Raw genomic sequence first — 24,931 nt, forward strand, 5'->3', positions numbered from 1 at the left:
ATTCTGTCATTCCAACAATTTTTATACACATCAACTTGACACACATCACCTATATACCTGAAACAATCTTGCAGCTCATGGTGATGGGTTGGAAGGACTTTCCAGGTGACTCAGGATTAGGAATCTGACTTTGTGGCACAATTTTGCAGCTTGACGCTATTGGCTGAAAAGCTGAATTGCCATGAGAACAAAAGGTAACTTTCTGGGATGTTGTCATTTTGGTGGGCGTCCGTTCCAATGAAGACGGCAAAGAATAAAATGTAGTGTGTCTCTCAGCTTCGGTGTTGGCTGGGAATCCTATTTGAAAGGAAACAGGTCAATGACAAGTCAGAAATTGCTTAGAAATCATAAAACCTTACTATCGTGGGAAAAGAATGAAACAAAGATCCCTTATTTCAACAATCATCTTTAAACCACTCACTAGTAAAAAACACAATTGGCATATGTACGAACCCTTTATACATTTCTGGATGAAATGTAAATTATTATGTTTAGAATCATTTTATTAAAATGCTTTCAAAAAATTAGAAAATGTTAACTATAAAGCATGTATAATATAAAAAGTACACAAGTGTATTATGTTCTGCCATTTTTTATATGAACTGAAAAACTGTAAATTACAAAAAAAGAAAAACTCAAAAGAAAGCATTTGTTGGGGCGCCTGGGTGGCTCAGTCGGTTAAGCGTCCGACTTCGGCTCAGGTCATGATCTCGCGGTCCGTGAGCTCGAGCCCCACGTCGGGCTCTGTGCTGACAGCTCAGAACCTGGAGCCTGTTTCAGATTCTGTGTCTCCCTCTCTCTGACCCTCCCCTGTTCATGTTCTGTCTCTCCCTGTCTCAAAAAATAAATAAAAAAACGTTAAAAAAAAAAATTAAAAAAAAAAAAAAGCATTTGTTTAATCTAATAATGCTCTATTTTGCTAAATGCCCATGAAGAAGATGCAACTGAAATTTAAAGATTAGTTAAAATTTATAAAAGGACTAAATTATTAACATCACATTAAAATATAGGCTGAGAGAGTAAATTGATGCCATTTAGAACCAGTTTTATATAACAGAAGTGATTTAACAATATACTTACATACTTATTAAATGAACAAATACCGTAGTCAAAATACATTTGCTGATGAAGAATCTTATATTTTTAATTCCAGTACAGTTAACACAGTGTTCTATTAATTTCAGGTGTACAATATGGTGATTCAACAACTCTAAACATTACTCAGTGCTCATCACAAGTGTACCCTTAATCCTCATCACCTATTTCTCCCATTCCCCTATCCATCTCCCCTCTGGTAACCATCAGTTTGTTCTCTATAATTAAGAGTCTATTGTTTTTGTTGGTCTCCTTTTTTTTGTTCATTTGTTCCTAAAACTCCACATATAAGTGAAATCACATGGCATTTGTCTTTCTTGGACTTCCACTTATTTTTTTTATTACTAGTCACTCTGGTTTCTATATATAATCCATAAACTTAATCTCTCCCTTAGCTGAAACCATACCTCCTAGTAAACATTTTACCTGCACCAATTCCTGGAGATGAAACTTGACTGCTTTGAATTTCATTTCTTTCCTTATAACTATTTCCATATGAGATGACTTCTGTTTTTGCTTTGTGACAACTTTGCTAATTAATAGCTCACTTGTTAAATTAAAAAAATCCTACTTAAAAGAACTTAAATACTCTTTAGAGCCATCCATGTTGCAAATGGCAAGTTTGAGTCTTTTTATGGCTGAGTAATATTCCATTGTACATATATAGCACATCTTTATCCATTCATCAATAAACACCTGGGCTGCTTCCTAATTTGGCTGTTGTAAATAATGCTGCAATAATACTGTATCTTTTCAAATTCATGCTTTTGTATTCTTTGGGTAAATACCCTGTAGTGGAATTACTGCATCATACATATGGTAATTCTATTTTTTATTTTTTAAGGAACGTTCATACTGTTCTTTCCACAGCGGCTGCACAAGTCTGCATTCCCCCCAACAGTGCACAAGGGTTCTCTTTTCTCTACATCCTTGCCAACACTTGCTGTTTCTTGCATTGTTGATTTTAGCCATTCTGACCAGTGTGAGGTGGTATCTCCTTGTGGTTGTGATTTGCACTTCCCTGATGATGGGTAATGTTGAGCATCTTTTCACGTGTCTGTTGGCCAACTGTATGTCTTCTTTGGAGAAATGTCTGTTCATGTCTTCTGCCCATTTTTTTACCTGAATTATTTCTTTTTTTGGTGTTGAGTTGTATCAGTTATTCATACATTTTGGATACTAACCCTTTATCTGATAGGTCATTTTCAGATATCTTCTTCCATTCACTAGGTTGTCTTTTGGTTTTGTTGATGGTTTCCTTTGCTGTGCAGAAGCTCTTATATTGATGTAGTCCCAACAGTTTATTTTGTTTTTGTTTCTCTTGCCTCAGGAGACATATCTAGAAAAATGTTGCTACTGCAGGTGTCAGAGAAATTACTGCCTGGGCTCTCTTCTACGATTTTTATGGTTTCAGGTCTCACATTTTAGGCCCTTAGTCCATTTTGAGTTTTTGTGTATAGTGAAAGAAAGTGGTCCTGTTTCATTCTTTTATATGCTGCTGTCCAGTTTTCCCAACACCATTTGTTGAAGAGACTGTCTTTTTCCCAATGCATAGTCTTGCCTCCTTTGTCAAAAACTAATTGACAATATAAGCATGGCTTTATTTCTGGGTTTTCTATTCTGTTCCATTCATCTATGTGTCTGCTGTTGTCCCAGTACCATAGTGTTTTGATTATTACACCTTTGTTGTTTTTTTTTTTTGTTTTTTTTTTCCAACGTTTATTTATTTTTGGGACAGGGAGAGACAGAGCATGAACGGGGGAAGGGCAGAGAGAGAGGGAGACACAGAATCGGAAACAGGCTCCAGGCTCTGAGCCATCAGCCCAGAGCCCGACGCGGGGCTCGAACTCACGGACCGCGAGATCGTGACCTGGCTGAAGTCGGACGCTTAACCAACTGCGCCACCCAGGCGCCCCTGATTATTACACCTTTGTAACAGATCTTGAAATCTGAGATTGTGACACCACCTGTTTTATTCTTTTTCAAGACTGCTTTGGCTCTTTGGGGGTCTTTTGTAGTTCCATACAAATTTTGGGTTTGTTCTAGTTCTATGAAAAATGCTGTTGGTATTTTCATCAGGATTGCATTAAATTGCTTTGGGCAGTCTGGACACATTAACATATTTATTCTTCCATCCATGAATATCAAGTATCTTTCCATTTGCTTGTGTCATCTTCAATTTCTTTCATCAATGTTTTACAGTTTTCAGAATATAGATCTTTCACTTCCTTAAGTTTATTCCTAGGTATTTTATTCTTTTAGTATGATTGTAAATGGGACTGTTTCCTTGATTTCTCTTTCTGCTTATTATTATTATTGTTAGTGTATAGAAATGTTAACAGATTTCTGTATATTGATTTTGTACCCTGTGACCTTACTGAATTCATTTATCAGTTCTAGTAGTTTTTTGGTGGAGTCTTTGGGTTTTTTTATATATAGTATCATGTCATCTGCAAACAGTGATAGTTTTACTTCTTCCTTACCAATTTGGATGCCTTTGATTTGTTTTTCTTGTCTGATTGCTGTGGCAAGGACTTCTAGTACCATATTAAATAAAAGTGGTGAGAGTGAACATCCTTTTCTCATTTCTGACCTTAGGGGAATTGAGTAGGATGTTAGCTGTGGGTTTTTTCATATATGGCCTTTATCATGTTGAGGTATGTTTCCTCTAGACCTACTCTGTTGAAGGTTTCTATCAAGAATGATGTATTTTGTCAAATGCTTTTTCTGCAACTATTGAAATGATATGGTTTTTATCCTTTCTGTTGTTGATGTGATGTATCATACTGATTGATTTTCAAATACTGAACCACACTTGCATCCCAGGAATGAATCCCATTTGATCACGGTGAATGATTTTTTTAAGGAATTGCTGGATGTGATTTGCTAATATCTTGTTGAGAATTTTTGTGTCTACATTCATCAGAGATACTGACTTGCAGTTCTCCCTTTTTTGTAGTGTCTATCTGGTTTCAGTGTGAGGGTAATGTTAGCCTCAGAGAATGAATTCGGAAGCTTTCTTTCCTCCTCTATTTTTTAGAATAGTTTGAGAAGTATAGGTATTAACTCTTAAGTGTTTGGTAGAATTCACCTGTGAAGTTGTCTAGCCCTGGACTTTTGTTCGTTGGGCATTTTTTGATTACTGATTCAATTTCGCTGCTGGTAATTGGTCTGTTCAAATTTTCAATTTCTTCCTGATTCAGTTTTGGGAGGTTATATGTTTCTAGGAATTTATCCATTTCTTCTAGGGTGTCCAATTTGTTGTCATAAATAGTTTCCATAATATTCCCTTATAATCCTTTGTATTTCTGTGGTGTCAGTTGTTACATTGTACTTTAAATAATAGATACTTAACATTCAGTTTCTTGTTCACACAACTAGACACACAACCAAAAACTCTTCCTGTAACATATCAGAATAAACCATTAAAATCATCAAAAAATGAACATTTAATGTCTTCTAGTAAGTTTTATATTCTATAAAACATGTAGAACTTCATGAAAAAATTTTTTCTGAGAATAAGGATTTGGCTGTTTTCACAACTGGACTGTATAGGTAGAGGCAGCATGCCTATTTATGGAAAACTTATTTTCCATACACTCCTCAGTCTCTACAGGAAGCAGTTCAATATCATATTATGCAAATGAGAGAAAGGAATGCCCCAGAGAGTGATTCCTCTGTACAAGGAAAAATTCATTTCCATATAAGGAAAAATATATTACCTTTCTCCACACAAGTATCAGGTACTGGCTCATGTGACTGCTTTATCGGTGAGGAAGCTTTCACTGGGGCTGGAATGGTCAAAGGCAAAGATGGTGGGGCATCAGAGATGTCTGACTCGGAAGACTGAGGATAAATGGAGTCTTCTCCAAGAGAATGTCGGTGGAGCTCAACATCCACTACCTACACAATCAGGCAACAATTGGACTCATGAATCCATCATCAGTGTCACAGAAAGCCCCAAGCTTGTCTAAGAACGTGGTACTCTAAGAGATGTAACAAATGATTTTTAATCATACTTCAAAGGCAATTTCAATCTAAGAACTGAAGGACTTACCCCAGAATGTAATCTAGTTTGGTTTAATAGATAAATAACCCAGTGAAACCAATCATATAATTTGGGACTATTCGCTGTTTCTATGCCTTAGAACACTCTTCCCCCACAAATCCCTGTATGACTGCCTCTTTCTCATCAAGTCTCAATCAAATGTCACCTTCTCAGAGAGGCTTTCCCTAACCAACCTAGCTAAAGCAACTCCCTTGTCCCCCAGCTACTCTCTTCTTTATATCACTTATTTCCTTTTGTTTACTATATATCTTCTTCCCATTCTCAACACTATCAAGAATATAACTCTTTAAGAACAGCAGCTATCTCTCTATATCCCCGTTACCAAGACCAGTGTCTCCTATATAGTACATGCTCAATAAGTATCTTTATATCTTCTTCCCATTCTCAACACTATCAAGAATATAACTCTTTAAGAACAGCAGCTATCTCTCTGTATCCCCATTACCAGGACCAATGTCTCCTATATAGTACATGCTCAATAAGTATCTTTTGATACAACAGAGCACATTTCCCTAAACAGAATAAGGTTTAATTGGCTAATTCTAACTATAATGGCTACTGCTGATATAGCATGAACACTACCAACAACAAAACAAGTGGAAGGAAGGGCATGGGGAAGAAGAACCAAGTTGGAGGTCTCATTTCCAGACTTTAAAACTTATTATCACAAAACTATAGTAATCAAAACCATGTGGTACTAGCATCGAGAAGACATATAGACCACTGGAATAAAATGCCACCTTATATATATGGCCAAATTATTTTTGACAAGAATGCCAAGACCACTGGGAAAAGGACAGTCTTTTCAACAAATGGTTCTGGGAAAACTGGATATCCACATGCATTAGAATGAAAGAAGACCTTTACCTCACACCATATACAAAAATTAACTCAAAATGGATCAAAGACCCAAACAGAGGACCCAAAACAGTAAAACACTTAGAAAAAAATATAAGGGCAAAGCTTCATGACACTGGATTTGGCAATGACTTCTTGGATATGATATAAAAAGCACAGGCAACAAAAGAAAAAAGAGAATCACTGGACTGCATCAAAATTAAAAACTTCTGTGCATCAAAGGACACGATCAACAGAGTGAATAGGTAATAATACACAGAATGATCTGATGAGAGATTAATATCAAGAATACAGAGAGAACTCCTAAAACTCAAAAATGAAAAACCAAACACCTGATTCAAAAATAGGCAAAGACTAGACATTTCTCCAGAGAACATATACAAGCAGCCAATAAACACATGAAAAGATACTCAACATCAATAATCATTAGGAAAATGCAAATCAAAACCACAACAAAATACCACCTCACACTCATTAGTTTGGCCACTATCAAAATAATAGAAAATAAGTGCTGGAAAACAGGTGGAGAAACTGGAACCATTGTGCACTGTTTGTGGGAATGTAAAATGGTACAGCTGCTATAGAAAGACTGTGGCTGTCCCTCAATAATTAAAAACAGAGCTACCATGGGCACCTGGCTGGCTTAGTCAGTGGAGTGTACAGCTACTTATCTTGGGACTGTAGGTTCAAGCCCCATGCTAGGTAGAGAGATTTCTTTAAAAAATAAAATCTTCCAAAAAAAAAAAAAAAAATAGAGCTACCATATGATCTAGCAATTCCACTGTCTTGGGTATGTACCCAAAAGAACTGAAAGCATAGACTCAAACAGATATCTATACACCATTGTTCTTAGCAGGATTATTCCAATAACCAAAAGATGTAAGCAACTCAAGTGTTCATTAACAGATCACTGGATAAACAAAACGTACATACATACAATGGAATATTATTCAGCCTTTTTTAGGAAGAAAATTGTGATGCACGCTACAACACAGATGAACCTTGAGAACATTTCGCTAAGTAAAATGTGCCAATCAAAAAAAAAAAAAAAAAAAAAAAAAAAGACTGCATAATTCCACTTATATGATGCCTAGAGTAGTCAAAACTTCACAGAGACCCAAAGTAGAAGGGTGTTTGCCAGGGGTTGAAAGGAAAGGGGAATGGTTACTGTAAATGGGTATAGTTTCAGTTTTCCAAGAGGAAAAGAGTTCTGGAGATGCATGATAGCAATACGTGCACAAAAATGTGAGTATATTTAATACCTCTTAATTGTACAATTAAACATTGTTAAAATGATACTTTATGTGCATTTTAATCATTTTTTTTAATTTAAAAAGGGAGAAGAAAAACTCATTAAAAAATTCAGCACTCATTTTTTTCCAGTTAAAAATGAAGATCAATTTTCATTCTACTTATTCCCAAATAATACTGCAGGAAAAACCTACCGTCTCTGCTCCAAGAGTCTGCAGGCCAGTGTAAGTTCTATCCAGCTATTGAAAGACAAAAGAAGAGTGTAAAGTTTCACTAAGCTTACTTATAAATCTTAGGATACAATCTCATCTAAAACCCCTTTCACCACAAGTCTTCATAACATAGGATCTTTTTTTTCATAATATATCTATTCATCACTTCGATAAAAACCCTCTGAATTGGAGGGATGAGTAAAATTAATAAAAACAACCTCAATCATAAGTTATTATACCTTTAATATAAACTATATACTTCTAAAAACATTCTAAACACTATCTAAAAATGGAGGAAGTTTTACACAAAATGGTGTTTACTATAGCCATGAACTGGAGACATAAAAGTCCAGCTATAAAGGAATGCTTAAGTAAATCCTGAACCATCAACTGTGAAGTATTATAGCCATTTAGATGGTGTTTACAAAGATGATGTAAAAAATGTAACATAAACAAAATTTACACCTACATACAAAAAGGCTCAGTTCTTAATCCTGTATTTTATTTATACTATCACTTTAAAAAAATAATTTGTACACACACACACACACACAAATATTACTTAGCCATAAAAAAGAATGAAATCTTGCCATTTGCATCAGTATGGATGGACCTAGAGGCTATTATGCTAAGTGAAATAAGTCAGGCAGAGAAAGACAAATACTATAGGATTTCACTGATGTGTAGAATCTAAAAACCAAAATAAATGAACAAACAAAAACCAGAAACAGACCTACAAATACAGAGAACAAACTGGTGTTTGCCAGAGAGGACAGGGGTAAGGTGTTGGGCAAAATAAGTGAAGGAGATTACGAGGTACAATCTTCCAGTTATGTAAGTCACAGGGATGAAAAGTACAGCATGGGGAATACAGTTGATACTACTGTAGTAACTCTGTACACTGACTACACTTACTGAGTTTCGTATAGAATTGTCAAATCACTATGCTGTATACCTATAACTAATATAACACTGTATGTCAACTGTATTTCAATAAAGATAAAAATCAGAAAAAGTTTTTGCTTAGCATAAACAATTTGTTCCTCAACAGCATTTTTGCTTTTTGCAATAAAGCACTCAAACCTCCATCCTCACCAAAAAACAAAAAAAAACAAAACAAAAAAAAAAAAAGGATTTGTGGAGCTTATCAATATAAACATTACACAGTAAGATCAATGGGGGAAAACTATTAAGTTTGGTAAAAAGGAAAGATGATTTACTAATCAGTAAATAGAAAACTCTAAGACTTGCAAAAAGTACATTTCAAGTTGTGGCTGAGGTCCTTAGCAGCCAACACAGACATGACAACTCAGTCATGAGAACTAGTTTCATAACAAAAAAGGCAATGCAGGGTGAATTCATACTCGTTCCATGGAGGAGATCTAGAATTTTAATACTTAAACCTTAGCCAACAGTATGACTGTTAAAAGGAGGTGGGCGGGGCGCCTGGGTGACTCAGTTGGTGGGGCGTCCAACTTTGTTCGGCTCAGGTCATGATCTCATAGTTCACGGGTTCGAGCCCTGCATCTGGCTCTGTGCTGATAGCTCAGAGCCTGGAGCCTGCTTTGGATTCTGTGTCTTCCTCTCTCTGGACCTCACCTATTTGTGCTCTCTCTCTCTCTCTTTCTCTCGCTCTCAAAAAATAAACATTAAAAAAAATTTCTTTTTAATGACGTGGGCAATTTTAGGCTATGTCCTTTTTTTTTTTTTTTTTAGTTTTTGTTCCTTTTTTGTTCCTATTTTGTTTAGTTTATGTTCATATTCTCCACAGCATGGAAATAATAGTCTCGCTGTAATCTGTAGTGGCCTATGTTTCACTCTTGGGACCATACTTTATGAGAGACATTGATAACCGAGAACTGTTATCCAAATGGGAAGAGAAACTAGAAAGCACTGTGTACAAGGAATGTTATAAGAATAGGTTCTGCCTGGGGGCGCCTGGGTGGTTCAGTTGGTTAAGCGTCTAACTTCAACTCAGGTCATGATCTCGTGGTTCATGGGTTTGAGCCCTGAGTAGGACTCTGTGCTGACAACTTAGAGCCTGGAGCCTGCTTTGGATTCTGTGTCTCCCTCTCTCTCTGCCCCTCCCCTGCTCATGCTCTGTCTCTCTCTCTCAAAAATAAATAAATGTTGGGGCGCCTGGGTGGCTCAGTCAGTTAAGCGGCCAACTTCGGCTCAGGTCATGATCTCACGGTCTGTGAGTTCGAGCCCCACGTCAGGCTCTGTGCTGACAGCTCAGAGCCTGGAGCCTGTTTCAGATTCTGTGTCTCCCTCTCTCTGACTCTCCCCCGTTCATGCTCTGTCTCTGTCTCAAAAATAAATAAGCGTTAAAAAAAAAAATTTATAAACAAACAAACAAACAAACAAATAAATAAATAAATAAATGTTAAGGAAAAAAAAAGAAGAATAGGTTCTGCCTGGAAAGGATTTAAGAAGAGCCATGAAGGCCGTCATTAAACATTTTTAGGATTCTTATAAAACAACACAAAGTCCTGTCCTGTGCTATTCTAGAAATCAAACTAGGACAAATAAGATCAAACTAGGACAAACTAGGACAGTTTTAGTTAAATTTATGGAAGAATCTTCCAAAAGTTTATTTACAAAATAGATAAAAGGGTTGTTTTGGGAATTACTGTGCTCCATGGTGATGGTTCATCAGGGATTCAGGATGTGGGAATTTCATAGATTCTGGGAACTTCAAATTTTACATACCTCTAATACTTGAGTACTTAGTACATAATGTAATTATTACAGTATCAAATATAGATTGTTAAGCATTCCAGCAGCATTTCAAAATACAGAGAGATCACTATGGGTTTAGTCAGGAAAAGTTACATAGAAATCTGAACTTGAAGAATGGAAAGAATTCAAACAGGCATTATTAAAAACAAACAAACAAACAAACAAACAAACACAAGAGAAGGCGGCCCAGGGCATTTCTGGGATGTGAATAACTGACCTGGCTGGAGTAGGATGCCCATGCAGGGGATTAGTGTGAGATAATGTAGGAAAAAAGTGTGTTGAGTCAAAATGTGAAGAGCCCTGAAGAGTCAGGGAAGTCTGAACTTGAGTAAAGGGAAATCCATGAAGGTTTCTCAGAGAGGAACAGCATAATGGTTTTCCTATTTCAGGAACACTAATCTGATGGTGCTCAGAATGGATTTAGGGTAAAGGAGACAGATTAGAATTAAAGAACTTAATCAGGAGACATTAGAATAATAGCCTAGGCAAGAGCAGGAAAGGAGAAGGGTAGAATCTAAGAAAGATGAAGAAAGAATAATAGTCTGCAACTGAACAAATATTTAGAACAAAGAGGGGAGAATCCAAGATGGCTCTGAGATTTAACACAGCAATAAAAGGGAAAATACTCCAGTACAAAGATCACATGGTCACAACACAGTGTTTAAGGCCTGAAGGCCTATCAATACATAATAATAAAATTAAGCTTTCCAGAAAAGCCGATAAAAAAACTTAAATACTGTCCTTTTAAAAACACTGTGTCTTGGGGCGCCTGGGTGGCTCAGTCGGTTGAGCATCCGACTTTGGCCCAGGTCATAATCTCATGGTTCACAAGTTTGAGCCCTGCATTGAGCTCCGTGCTGACAGCTCAGAGCCTGGAGCCTGCTTCAGATTCTGTGTCTCCCCCCACCTCTCTCTGCCCCTCTTCTGCTCATGCACTATCTCTCTCTCTCTCTGTCAAAAATAAATAAACATTAAGGAAAAAAAATTTTTTAAATAAATGAAAACATCAAAATAAAATAAATAAAATAAAATAAAATAAAATAATACAAAACAAAAACTGTGTCTCAAACTTCCATCAGGACCTCTAAGTGATACGGACAATATAATAGTATAAGAACTATGTAAATAATTCCTTATATTTTAGAAATTAGGGCTGGGCCTAGTGCAATGTAAGATTAGTATGTGCAGTGCTTAAAATAAGATAAAAGGAAAGCAACTATTTTAGACCTTCCTCTAATTAAGTGGGACCATATCTTGCCCCTCTGAACAAGGTGGCTGTATGTGCTTGATTCCATTCCAGTTCTTCTGCTAGGTTATAATGCAATCTAATCTTATAGTAATCTCTCAGATATAACTTAAACACAAAGTTTAACAGTGCTGTCACCAATGGAGAGCAAATTTTAGCCTTAAGGTTGAAAAAGTTGTATTTGTAAGGCACCTGCACCTGGGTGGCTCAGCCAGTTAAGTGTCCAACTTTGCTCTGGTCATGATCTCATCTCACAGTTTGTGAGTTTAAGCCCCACATCAGGCTCTGTGCTGACAGCTTGAAGCCTGGAGCTGCTTCAGATTCTGTGTCTCCCTCTCTCTCTGCCCCTCCCCAGCTTACACTCTGTCTCTCTTGCTCTCAAAAATAAACAAGCATTAAAAAAAAAAAAGATAGAAAGAAAAAGTTGTATTTGTAGAACAAAGGGAATTCTGCAGATGTACCGACATTCATTTAGTTCAATTTTGGGAGCCAGTAATGGGAATAATGTGGTAAACCACAAAGTAAGGGTGCTTTGGGAGAAGTTTAATATTAGAATTTTATCTTATGTAGAGAAAATCTACATGAGACTACATAGAGGAACTAGGAAAACATTTTAAAAAATGGTCTTCCTTGGGGCGCCTGGGTGGTGCAGTCGGTTAAGCGTCCGACTTCAGCCAGGTCACGATCTCGCGGTCCGTGAGTTCGAGCCCCGCGTCAGGCTCTGGGCTGATGGCTCAGAGCCTGGAGCCTGTTTCCGATTCTGTGTCTCCCTCTCTCTCTGCCGCTCCCCTGTTCATGCTCTCTCTCTGTCCCCAAAATAAATAAACGTTGAAAAAAAAAAATTTAAAAAAAAATGGTCTTCCAATCATAAAAGTTAAACATGCTTATTATATAAAATTAGAAAAAGACAAAAACAAAAAATAGAAAATAAGGGCAGGAGAAATTGCCCACAATGTCATACTACAATTACTTCAACATTTTGGTATATTTCTTTTGTGTTTTTTCCACCTATTTAAAATCACAGTTGACTTCATACTATACATACATATTATGCCCTGTACTTTTCACTTGCCATAGTTGGTAGTTTTTCCCCAGGTATAGAAAACACGTCATAATATATAACTTAAAATGGCTGCATAATAAACCATGTGGATATATTAATAAGGGATTTCTTAAAATACAAAAGAATTACAACTTTGTACAGTACTTTCAACTTTCTAAAATATGTTCACTCCTGTCTTAATGCTTCCAAGATAAACATATTCTATTCTATATCCTTATGAGATAAACAGGCTTATTATTTGCCTCGTTTTACAAAAAAGTAAATAGGTTTTTTTTTAATGTTTATTTATTGTGTAAGAGAGAGAGAGAAAGAGAGAATCCCAAGCAGGCTCCATGCTCAGTGCAGAGCCCGACATGGGGCTTGATCTAACAAACCAGGAGATCATGACCTGAGCCAAAATCAAAAGTTGGATGCTTAATCAGTCAAGCCATCTAAGGCACCCCATAGATTTTTTAAAGATTTCAGTCACTTAGTCTCAGGTAACACAGTAACAGTGAGCTTTGATCAGAGACTCAAGTCTTCTGATTCTCTGACCAGTTCATCTTTTTAAAGAACATACATTCTGCTGTAGTGCAACTGCTCCCCCAACCTTCAGGGAACAAAGGAGTCTTGTAGCAGTATGTATCACACAATCAAAAATATTAATCCTGCTTCCACTGTCCTTAGCTACTTCTCTCAGGAGGCCTAACCCATTGCTTTAAGTAACCAGACACAAAGAGGAACTTCAGGGGTACCTGGGTGCCTCAGTTGATTGAGCATCCGACTCTTGATTTCAGCTCAGGTCATGATCCCAGGGTTATGGGACTGCTTAAGATATTCTCTCCCCCCCCCCCCACCCCTCTTTTCCCCCCTCTCCCCCCCCCCCCCCCCCCGCTCACACTCTCTAATATAAAAAAAAAAAAAAAAAAAAAGGAGGTAATTCACTTCTGGGGAATAATGTTTTGTTACAATACCTTCAGATTATGTATGATATCTATCCGTTTGTTCTGGCTGTCTTTAAAGTGAACTTGAACTCTGACAGGAAACTCGCCCCAGCCTCTTCTGGTGAGGTGAAAAGGAGGCTCTCTAGGGAAAAGCAGGTATTAACACATTAAGCCACAGTCAGTCTCTCATTCTAGACAGGAAAATTTTCTCATATTGGTAAGTCAGAAATTCAGAGCCTCTTACTATCGTTTACATTTCCTCATTTGAAGCTAAATCAATATGAATTTTGCTAAGATGCTAAAAGAAAAACTGAACTCAAACCTACATTAAACTTTCAATTACTGAATAGAGATATTTATAGTATATAATCCAATATCATTATTTTCACAGACAGTGATTCAAGGTGATTTGTTGGATATCATACAGTAGAAGCCAGAATCTTTGCCTGCTACTTGACAGACACAGGCTATGAGGTATATGTTCCTTACCCCAGACACTCATATTTATTCCTCCACTCTGGCAAAAACAACAGATCACAAATGCTCATCTGAAAGTGACAATTTATTTGAAACTATCCACTAACCTGATTTAAAAGATCTTATGTTCACAATATGATCTTCCCCAGTGATTATGATTTTAGTGGATAGAGAGAAATGTGTGTGAATGTTAACTGGATTAGAGAATTTTTAGTCAAAACAGAATTTGTGAAAGAAACAAAAAGGAAAATTGGTGAAAAAACTAACAAATTATTAATTGATGCTGGGTATATAAGGGTTCAAGATACTCTACTTTTAAATATGTTTGGAATTTTCCACATAAAAATACTTTAAATTTAACTGAGAGAACTTCATGTACTCAAAAATAATATGGTTTAACAGGGGAGAGAGAATGCTTTAAAGTGAAAATGTTCATTATGAATCACTACCTTGGAATTACTATAATGAGAGAAGATGCCAAGATGACAGGGAGGAAGAAACATTCAGCTGGATGTGCTTTTCAAAAACTAAGAAGAGACATGAATTCAGTAAGGGCTGAGTCCAAGAACACAACCTGAAAGGAGTCTAACAACGGATGTGAATTACCAAGCACAAGGCTACCAGGAAAGCTCAAGTCAGGAAAAATCCACGAGTACGAGAGTAGGATGGAAGAGAGAAAAAGCAATAGCTATGTTATAAAACAGAGAGAAAGAAAACTAGAGTGTCCTGGGTGGGAGAAACCAGTTGAACACCAGGTGAGTTATAGTAAGTAAAGTAGCTATGATGTTGGTATAGGTCCAGACAGAAATTAAAAAGTTTACGGTCAGGGCGTCTGGGTGGTTCAGTCGGTTAAGTATCCAACTTCAGCTCAGGTCATTATCTCGTGGTTCGTGTGTTTGAGCCCTACGTCGGGCTCTGTGCTGACAGCTTGCAGCCTGCTTCAGATTCTCTGTCTCTCTGCCCCTCCCCTACTCACTGTCTGTCTCTCTCTCAAATATAAAAAATAAAACATCAAAAAAAATTTTTTTTTAAGTTTAGGGTCAAATGAGAAGATTGACTTGATATGCTAATTTGAAAAGGGATGAAGTGGGGCCAAGGCATGGTGAATGTAAGAATAATAATTAAAGTTTTATTGATGACATGTTTGGTCATTTAAATTCCATTAAAGCTAAGTAGATAGCCTAAATTCATTTTTCAATACATCAATTATATTGTTTGTATGCTGAATTTCTCTTACAACGGATATTGCAAATTAGCTGTGTTCCTCAATTTATGTACGTTGGCTAAACTCTCATGAATGAACAGGAAGGGCTGCTGCCAGAGAAGACAAACAGCATAGAGGCCAGGAAAAAGGAACAATGCTTTTAACAGGAAATTTCTCCCTAACCATATTTTTGGAAGCAAAAAAAGGAACCTAAGACTTACCAACAGACATCACCTATAGAAACATTAAACTTCAAAAGATACACGTATCTCACACACAAAAAGACTGCTTCCCTCAAAGACTTTTTTATTTCTGGATTCCTCACAGAAGGTGAAATGTATCAATGACCAAGAAGGAAAACTCACAGAATACTGGGTTAAAAAAAAAAAAAAAAAAAAAAAAATGGCTTTACTAGATATATACAGCATGGAGTACAACTCCTTGTCCAAGTAATTAATTCAAATGGTCAACCAGTCTTCCAAGGTCACTTCTAGTGACCTAAAACTCATTACTTAATGAGATTCTCTACCACATTTCTGAACAGTTCCATTATAAAAATATTTCACCTTTCTCCTACATGTTAGATCTACTATATGCCTTTTGCAATCACAAATTCTTCCTCCACATGACCTTCAAAAAACCTAAAACATCCAAGTTTCTCTTTTTAAGATGAACACATTCTATTCCCTGCAACAGCAGCAGACACTTAAATATTTACTATGACCCAATCACTGTTTTAAGCCCTTCGTATCTATTAACTTATCTAATCTTCACAACCACACTACGAAATGTCCCTTCTGAGACACAGTGAGGTTGAATAACTGACTTCCCCAAGGTCACACAGCAAATATGCAGTAGAGCTGAGATTCAAACTCAGGCAACAAACTCCAGGGCCCACACTTTAACCGCTAGTTGTCCACATCCCTGTGGTGTGAGATCTCCCTACTGTTCAGACTCTCCTCCCAGAGGCATAACACCATGGCTAGATATTGTCAGAATGCAGGGTAGAGCATGTCTGCTTTACCTCTAATAAAACAGCCTAAGACTGAATTACCATGTGAAATGACCTGGTTTCACTTTTTTGGTTTTTACTTTTCAATGTGGCAATTAGAAAAATTTAAATTACTTATGTGCGTCATAATATTAGACAGTGTAGCTCTAGAGAGCTCCTATATTCAAGCTAAATGAAACAGATACAACAAACTTTAGTCACTCATGTACTAGGACCAGAATACTCTATAAACTTCTCAAAGGAAGGAACCATGTGTTCTTCATCTTTGCAATCCCTGCATCAAGTCCTGGACCTAGAATGCATTTAGTGACTATCTTGTACCTAAAAGCAAAGTTTACTATCAGAGCCTTTAGGAAGCTGGCTAAGGATGGTCGTGGTAACTGAACCAAATGTCAAAATGATGCTTCTTAGCAGAATCTACAAGTAATGTACTGTGATGAGGAAATTCAGAGTACATGAGAAACACACATTTGCTTATCAGCTACAGGGAAGATTAACCCCAAGAGTCTCCCCTACTCATCAAATTACTTTAGACACCTGATGTGAAAAACATCTTAAGATCCATGTAAAAAACATGAAGAGTTACAATTAAATCTAGGATACATGCTGGGGTGCCTGAGTGGCTCAGTCGGTTAAATGTCCGACTCCTGATTTTGGGTCAGGTTGTGATCTCACAATCCATGGGATTGAGCCTTGCATCGGGCTCTGCGCTGACAACGTGGGGTCTGTTTGGGATTCTTCCTCTCCCTGCCCCTCCCCCACTCATGTTCTTGCTCTCTCTCAAAATAAACTTTTTAAAAATAATAAAATCTTTAAAAAATGTAAGGAAAAGATGGATCATTGATACTGGGACAACTATCATCCATATGAAGAAAATAAAAATCCCATTTCCAAGTATTTTCCCTTCTGACCATCTATCAATTCCTATCTTTCCAGCTCCATTCCTAATCCAACTATTCTTTGAACCCACTGGGAATTCCACTTCTTACCCATGCCAATTTTCACCACCTCTCACTGCTCTTTATATAATTTCCTTCCCTCCTTACTCAGCCTACATTCTACAGTATACCAGTATCATAATAACCTCATTTAAAAAGTGAGGAAATCAATGAACTTAGAAATTAGGGTTCTGGGTGAACTGTCTACTTCCACATCAAAGTCCTTGAGAATGACATCAACAGGAAACATCAGGACACTAGCTAAAACTGTCTTTGAAAGAGGGGAGTAACTGGGAAATTAGTAGATGTCTGCAACAAGGAGGACGATACAATGTTCCAAAGGAGCTGAGGGCTTTTAGGCAGAAAAGGGGAAAAGATGATCTAGAAGCCACAAATATGTGCAAGAAAGACACACACCCCACCCCTGGACCTAACGGTACATGGTGTAAGAGAGAAAAAACAACTGTTGTTTGAAAGTTGTTCTCAGAAGCAGTGTTCTTAGGAGAGAGCCATGTTCTATTTTATTTATTTATTTTATTTTTTTTTTTGAGAGACAGAGAGCAAGTGGGGGGAGGGGCAGGTAGAGAGGGAGACACAGAATCCGAAGCAGGCTCCAGGCTCCGAGCTGTCAGCACAGAGCCTGATGCGGGGTTTGAACTCCTGAACTGTGAGGTCATGACCTGAGCCGAAGTTGGATGCCCAATGGATTGAGCCACCCAGGCGCCCCAGCCATGTTCTGTTTAAGAGTCAGGAGTGGAGAGAAGTTCTGAAGAGAGATAAGGATATAAATTTCACTGATAATAAACCAAAACCACTTCTACAATACATTCACACAATGAATGTATATGTGATATGCAACATCACTTAAAGATGTAAAGAATACCTAAATGAAACAAATTTCAGAATAGCATATATATAAAATCAATCCATCTTCGTGAAATAATAATACCAACAATAACAAACTGTACTAGGTTAATATATGTAGGAAAAATATCACTGGGGTTACTTCTGAGAGGCTGAAATCATGGGAACTTTGAAAATTAAATATTTCTGTAATGTTAGAATCCTATGTTTAATTCTATTATATTCTGATATAAAAAACAGGAAACTTTTACATTTCATCTGTATCTACATAAATAAGTTCAGCTATTTCCAGAAGGGAGGAGAATCCACTAATGTAATTCTGACAGGAGGAAATAGTGCCTTTACAGAGAGACAATAATCTGCATGAAGGAACCACAATTAAAACTACATTGTGACTAAAAGCCAAAACTAAGTAAATTATTAATAATAATTAAAGGAAATTTTCTCAAGTAAAAACACTCTTCTTCCACATCAGTAAATCTGTACTTCCTAAATTAAATAACTTAATTGTGCTTACCTAACTTCCACAAGGTCATTTGGTTTATAGCTGGGATGAAGAAAGAACCAAACCTTCTTGACAAAATGATTAATGCTGGGTTCTCTACGAGACCCTCGGACATATACCATCCACTTGTGGGTTGACTGGTCATTTTCTTCTCTCTTATCAGGAGGTATGTACCTGGAGGAGAAAAAAGAAAGAAACCTGAACTCTTTTTTCCTTCAAAAACCTAGCAAAACATTTAACTCCTACTTAAAACAAGATTAAAAATCAATTATAAGAAAACAACTGGGAATTCACAAATATATGGAGATTAAAGAACATGCTACTGAACAATCAATGAGTCAAAGAAGAAATCCAAGAGAAATCAAAAAATATCTTAACTGAAAACCTATATCAAAACCTAAGGGATACAGCAGGTTTTAAGAAGGCGATTTATAGCAATAAATGCCTACATTAAGAAAGATCTCAAAAGAATGAACAAAGCCCAAAGTTAATAGAAAGAAGAAATAATAAAGATGAGAGGGGAAACAGAAGAAATGGGAGACAAAAAGAGCTATTTTTTTTTTTAAAGGTAAACAAAATAGACAAACCTTTGGCTAGACTTACCAAGAAAAAAGAGAAAGGACTCAAAATTATAAATAAAGAGGAGATGTTACAACTAATAGCACACAGCTCGTGGATGGCTCAGTCAGTTAAGTGTCTGACTCTTGGTTTTGCTAAGGTCACGATCTCACAGTTCGTGAGTTCGAGTCCATGTCGGGCTCTGTGCTGGCAGTGTGGAACCTGCTTGGGATTCTCTCTCTGGCTCTCCCCTGCTTGTGAGCTCTCTCAAAAAAATAAACTTAAAAAAAAAAAAAACAAACAACTAATACCACACAAATACAAAGGATCATAAAACTATGAACTATATGGGCACCTGGCTGGCTCAGTTGGTAGAGCATACAACTCTTGATCTTGGGGTTGTGAGTTTGAGCCCCACATTGCATGTAGAAATTATTTAAAAATAAAATCTTAAGGGGCACACCTGGGCAGCTCGGTAGGTTGGTCCAACTTTGGCTCAGGTCATGAGATCACGGCTTGTCAGTTCAAGCCCCACATTGGGCTCTGTGCTGACAGCTCAGAGCCTGGAGCCTGCTTCGAATTCTGTGTCTCATTCTCTCTCTGCCCCTCCCCCACTTGTACTTTGTGTCTCTCTCTCTCTCTCTCAAAAATAAACATTAAAAAAATTTTTTAATAAAATCTTAAAAATAAACAAAATGTTTTTTTTTAAAAAAACTATGAACAATTAAATACCAACAAATTGGACAACCTAGAAGAAATGGATAAATTCCTAGAAACATACATGCTACCAAGACTGAATCATAAAGAAATAGAAAATCTGAATAAAACAATTACTAGTAAGGAGACTGAAGTCAGTAATCAGAAACCTCCCAACAAAGAAAATTCCAGGATCAGATGACTTAAAGGGTGACTTCTACCAAATATTTGAAGAACTGACACCAATCCTTCTCAAACTTTTCCAAAAAAATACAAGAAGAGGGGACACTTACAAATTCATTTTACAAAGTTAGCATTACCCTGATACCAAACACAGACAACACTGCAAGAAATTACAGGCCAATATCCCTGATAAACATAGATGAAAACATCCTGAACAAAATATTAGCAAACAGAATTCAACAGTACATTAAAAGATCATACACCATGATCAAGTGGTATTTATTCCAGGGATGCAACATCTGCAGATCAATCAGTGTGATATACTACATTAACAAAATGAAAGATAAAAATACTATGATCATCTCAACAGATGCAGAGGAAGCACTTGACAAAATTCAACAGCTATTCTTGAAAAAACTCTCAACAAACTGGGTATAGAGGGGACATACCTCCAATAAAGGCCATATATGACAAGCCCACAGCTAACATCACAATGGTGAAAAATTAAAAGCTCTTACTCTAACTAAAATCAAGGACAAGACAAAGATACCTACTCTCACAACTTTTATTCAACATAGTACTGGAAGTTCTAGCCAGAGCAATTAGGCAAGAAAAAGAAATAAAAAGTATTCAGACTGCAAAAGAAGAAGTAAAACTGTCTCTATCTGAATGGGATATTAAATACAGAAAACCCTAAAGACTCCACCTAAAAACTGTTAAAACTAATAAATTCAGTAAGTTTGTAGGGCATAAAGTCGACATAGAAAGTCAATTGTGTTTCTATACACTAACAACAAACTATAAGAGAATTAAGAAAATAATCCCATTTATAATTGCATCAAAAACAATAAAATACTTAGCAATAAATTTAACTAAGATGAGGGGCGCCCGGGTGGCGCGGTCGGTTGAGCGTCCGACTTCAGCCAGGTCACGATCTCGCGGTCCGTGAGTTCGAGCCCCGCGTCGGGCTCTGGGCTGATGGCTCAGAGCCTGGAGCCTGTTTCGGATTCTGTGTCTCCCTCTCTCTCTGCCCCTCCCCCGTTCATGCTCTGTCTCTCTCTGTCCCAAAAATAAATAAACGTTGAAAAAAAAAATTAAAAAAAAAAAAAAAAATTTAACTAAGATGAAAGGCCTGTACACTGAAAACTACAAGACACTGATGAAAAAAATTGAAGACAAATAAATAAAAAGATACTCTTTGCACATGGACTGGAAGAATATTGTTAAAATGTTCATACTACCCAAAGCAATCTTACAGATTCAATGAAACCTCTATCAAAATCCCAACAGTATTCTTCACAGAAATAGAAAAAACAACCCTAAAATCTGTATGGAATCATAAAAGACCCCCAAATAGTCTCTTTTCTGATTAAAAAAAAAAAAAAAGGCATCATACTTCCCGGTTTCAAACTATATTAAAAAGTTATAGTAATAAAACGCTATGGTTTGGCATAAAAACAGACACATAGATAAATGGACTAGAAGAGAGCACAGAAATAAGCCCATGCATACATGGTCAATTAATTTATGACAAAGGCGCTAAGGTATACAATAGGGAAAGGACAGTCTCTTTAATAAATGGTGTTGGGAGAACAGGACAACTACATACAAAAGAATGAAACTAGACCCCTAACCTATACCACATATAAAAATCAACTCAAAACAGATGTATGACTTAAATTTAGGAACTGAAACCATTTAAAAAAAAAAAAAAAAAAAAAAAGACCTGAAACCATAAAACTCCTAGAAGAAAACTTTTAAGGGTAAGAAGAAAGGTTACAGGGGCAAGCTCCATGACAGGTCTGGGAAACGATTTTTTGGATTTGACGCTGAAAGCAAAGGCAACAAAAGCAAATAAACAAGTGGGGCTACAGCAAACTATAAAGTTTCTGCACAGGAAAGGACACCACCAGCAAAATGAAAAGGCAAATGAGGAATGAGAAAAAATATTTGCAAATCATTTATCTGACAAAAGGTTAATACTGAAAATATATAAAGAACTCACAAACAATTGAATAGACAAAAAAAGTCATAAAAATCTATTTAAAAATGGGCAGAGGAACTAAATACACGTTTTTCCAAACAAAACATACAAATGGTCAACAGGTACATAAACAGGTGGTCAACATCACTAATCATGAGAAAAATGCACATTAAAATGAGTTATCACCTTATACCTGTTAGAATGGCTATCATCAAAAATATGAGATAGCAAGTGTTAGCAAGAACATGGAGAAAAGGGAATCCTTGTGCATTATTGGTGGGAACATAAACTGGTATAGCTACTATGGAAAACAATATGAAGGCTCCTCAAAAAAATTTAAAAAACTGCCACATTGCTGTGTATATATGCAAAGACAATGAAAATGGGTTATCAAAGTGCTATTTGCATTCCCATGTTCACAGCAGCATTATTTACAATAGCCAAGATATGGAAACATACATGTCCATTAACATATGATTGAATAAAGATGTGAATGGACAAAGATGTATACACATATACATACAGTTAATCCTTGCACAACATGGCTTTGAACTGTGCAGGTCCACTTACATGTCATTTTTTTACAATACCGTAAGTGTATTTTCTCTTATGACTTTTTATTTTTTCTTTTAAAGTAAGCTCTACATCCAACATGAGGATTAAACTCATGACCCTGAGATCAAGAATCTCATGTTCTACTGACTGAGCCAGCCAGGCACCCCTTTACGATTTTCTTAATATTTTCTTTTCTCTATTTTATTTCTCTACTACTCGTCACATGCAAGATATGTGCTAATCATTCGTTTATGTCACCGATAAGGCTTCCAGGCAACGGCAGTCTACTAGTAGTTACTTCTGAGGAGTGAAAAGTTTTATGTGCATTTTCATTTGTGTGGGAGGTTGATGCCCCTAACCCTCACATTGCTCAAGAATGCTAAAGGGTCAACTGAGTGTGTGTGTGTGTGTGTGTGTGTGTGTGTGTAAGGGAATATTATTCGGCCATGAGAAAGAAGGGAATTCTGACATTTGTGAGAACATGGATGGATCTGGAGGGCATTATGCTAAGTGAAATAAGCCAAACAAATACTAACATGGAGAAAGACAAATACTACACAGTATCACTTATACATGAAATCTAAAAAAGTCAAGCTCGTGAAAACATAACAGAAATATGGTTACCAGAGGCTAGTGGTAGAGGAAATACAGAAAGTTTGGTAAAAGGGTACAAACTTTCAGCTTTGAGATGAATAAGATCTGAAGATCTAATGTATAACATGGTAACTACAGTAGATAACATTATAGAATTTGCTGAGCGAAAAGAACTTAAATGTTCTCACACTCCCAAAAAAAAAAGATAAGTATGTGAGGTGATGGGGCGCCTGGCTGGCTTAGTCATTGGAGCATGTGACTCTTTGAGGTTGTGAGTTCAAGCCCCACATTGGGTGTAGAGATTAAAAATAAAATCTTAAACCTGGATGGCTCAGTCGGTTAAGCAGCCAACTCTTGATTTCAGTTCATGATCTCATAGTTGTGAGTTTGAGACCCACGTTGGGCTCTGTGTTTGGATCCTCTGTCTCCCTCTCTCTGCTCAGCCCCCACTCACACTTGCTCTCCCTCTCTCAAAAATAAATAAATGCTAAAAAAATTTAAAAAGTAAACATGAGGTGATAATGGATATGTTAATTAACTTGATGGCAGGAATCCCTTCAAAATGTATACTTATATCAAATTATAATGTACACTTTAAATATAATTTTGTCAATTATAGGTCAATAAGGCTGAGACCATTTTTTTTTATTGAAGTATAGCTGACATGTTACATTAGTTACAGTATACTACACAGTGAGTGATTCAACACCTCTATACATTAGGCTATGCTCACTACATCTGTCATCATACAACACTATTACAATACCACTGACTACATTCCCTACACTGTACCTTTCATCCCCATGGCTATTCATTCCATAACTGGAAGCATATACCTCCCACTCCCCTAAAAAATATTTTAACTTAAAAAATTTTTAATTCTAGAAAGATTTAATAGCTCTATCCCCTAACCAATCAAAGTGAATCTTTTGCTGTTAATCTTTTAAAAGTATTTATTTATTTATTTATTCTGGTTTCTAAGGAGCATTCCCTTAAAGTTCGTTTTATTTTCTGATTATCATCATCCAATTAAAAAAAAATCAATTTTGCCTTTCCAAGTGGAGGTAAAAATGAGGTAGAAATAAACTGGCATATTTTATTCCTGGGCTAGGGTCTCTCTAGCTTTCGGGCTGATTTCACTTAGGTTTCAGAGTGCTAGAACTCTGAACTCTTCATTGCTGCCACAAAGTTTGCAACTGGTCTCTTGCCTTTTAAAAGCCAAAACAGGGTGCCTATGTGGCTCAGTCGGTTAAGCATCCAACTCTTGGTTTCGGCTCAGGTCATGATCTCCCATTCGTGGGTTTGAGCCCCATGTTGGACTCTGTGCTGAGAGTGCAGAACCTGCTTGGGATTCTCTCTTCTCTCTGCCTCTCTCCTTCTTTCACACTTTTCTTTCTCTCAAAATAAAGTTTTAAGAAATAAATTAAGAAAAGCCAAAATAAACCATCCCCTTAAGTCCTGACCATGGTAAAACTAGTATCTTTAGCCCTCCCTTTATTTCATGAGGCCTTATTACATTGTTAGAAAATATTGTCATGGCCTTTTTTTTTTTGAGAGAGAGAGAGAGAGAGAGAGAGAGAGAGAGAGCAAGCACGCGCACACAAGCATGAGCAGGGAAGAGGGACAGAGGGAGAGAAAGAATCCCAAGGATCCCCCATGCTCAGTGTGGAGCTCGATGTAGGGCTAAATCCAACAACCCTGGGACTATGACCTGAGCTGAAATCAAGAGTTGGACGCTCAATCAACTGAGCTACCCAGGCACCCCAGTCACAGCCTTCTATACATTTATCTGTGCCTGTGGTTATCCTTAATAATGCAGCGGGCTAAGTTATATTGATTTCTAATGTTAATCCAAACTTGCATTTCTTGATCATGAAGTATTATCATTTCTGTATTTACTGA

General features: G+C 36.8%; 1 protein-coding gene across 4 annotated transcripts in view; it reads right to left on the minus strand.

The window, feature by feature from the left end:
- The window catches only part of YEATS2 (YEATS domain containing 2), a 116,092-nt gene that overhangs the window by 53,940 nt on the left and 37,221 nt on the right, over nucleotides 1-24,931 (minus strand). For all 4 annotated transcript variants that reach the window (XM_045502810.1, XM_045502807.1, XM_045502808.1 and 1 more), the window contains exons 7-11: nucleotides 18,472-18,633; nucleotides 13,490-13,601; nucleotides 7,468-7,512; nucleotides 4,818-4,998; nucleotides 58-297 (exon numbers count right to left, since the gene is read on the minus strand). In XM_045502810.1, the coding sequence (XP_045358766.1) occupies nucleotides 58-297; nucleotides 4,818-4,998; nucleotides 7,468-7,512; nucleotides 13,490-13,601; nucleotides 18,472-18,633 (740 nt within the window). The remainder of the gene's footprint in view (nucleotides 1-57; nucleotides 298-4,817; nucleotides 4,999-7,467; nucleotides 7,513-13,489; nucleotides 13,602-18,471; nucleotides 18,634-24,931) is intronic.

The sequence above is a fragment of the Leopardus geoffroyi genome, chromosome C2, assembly GCF_018350155.1.
Source record: "Leopardus geoffroyi isolate Oge1 chromosome C2, O.geoffroyi_Oge1_pat1.0, whole genome shotgun sequence".
In the NCBI taxonomy this organism is placed as follows: Eukaryota; Metazoa; Chordata; class Mammalia; order Carnivora; family Felidae; genus Leopardus; species Leopardus geoffroyi.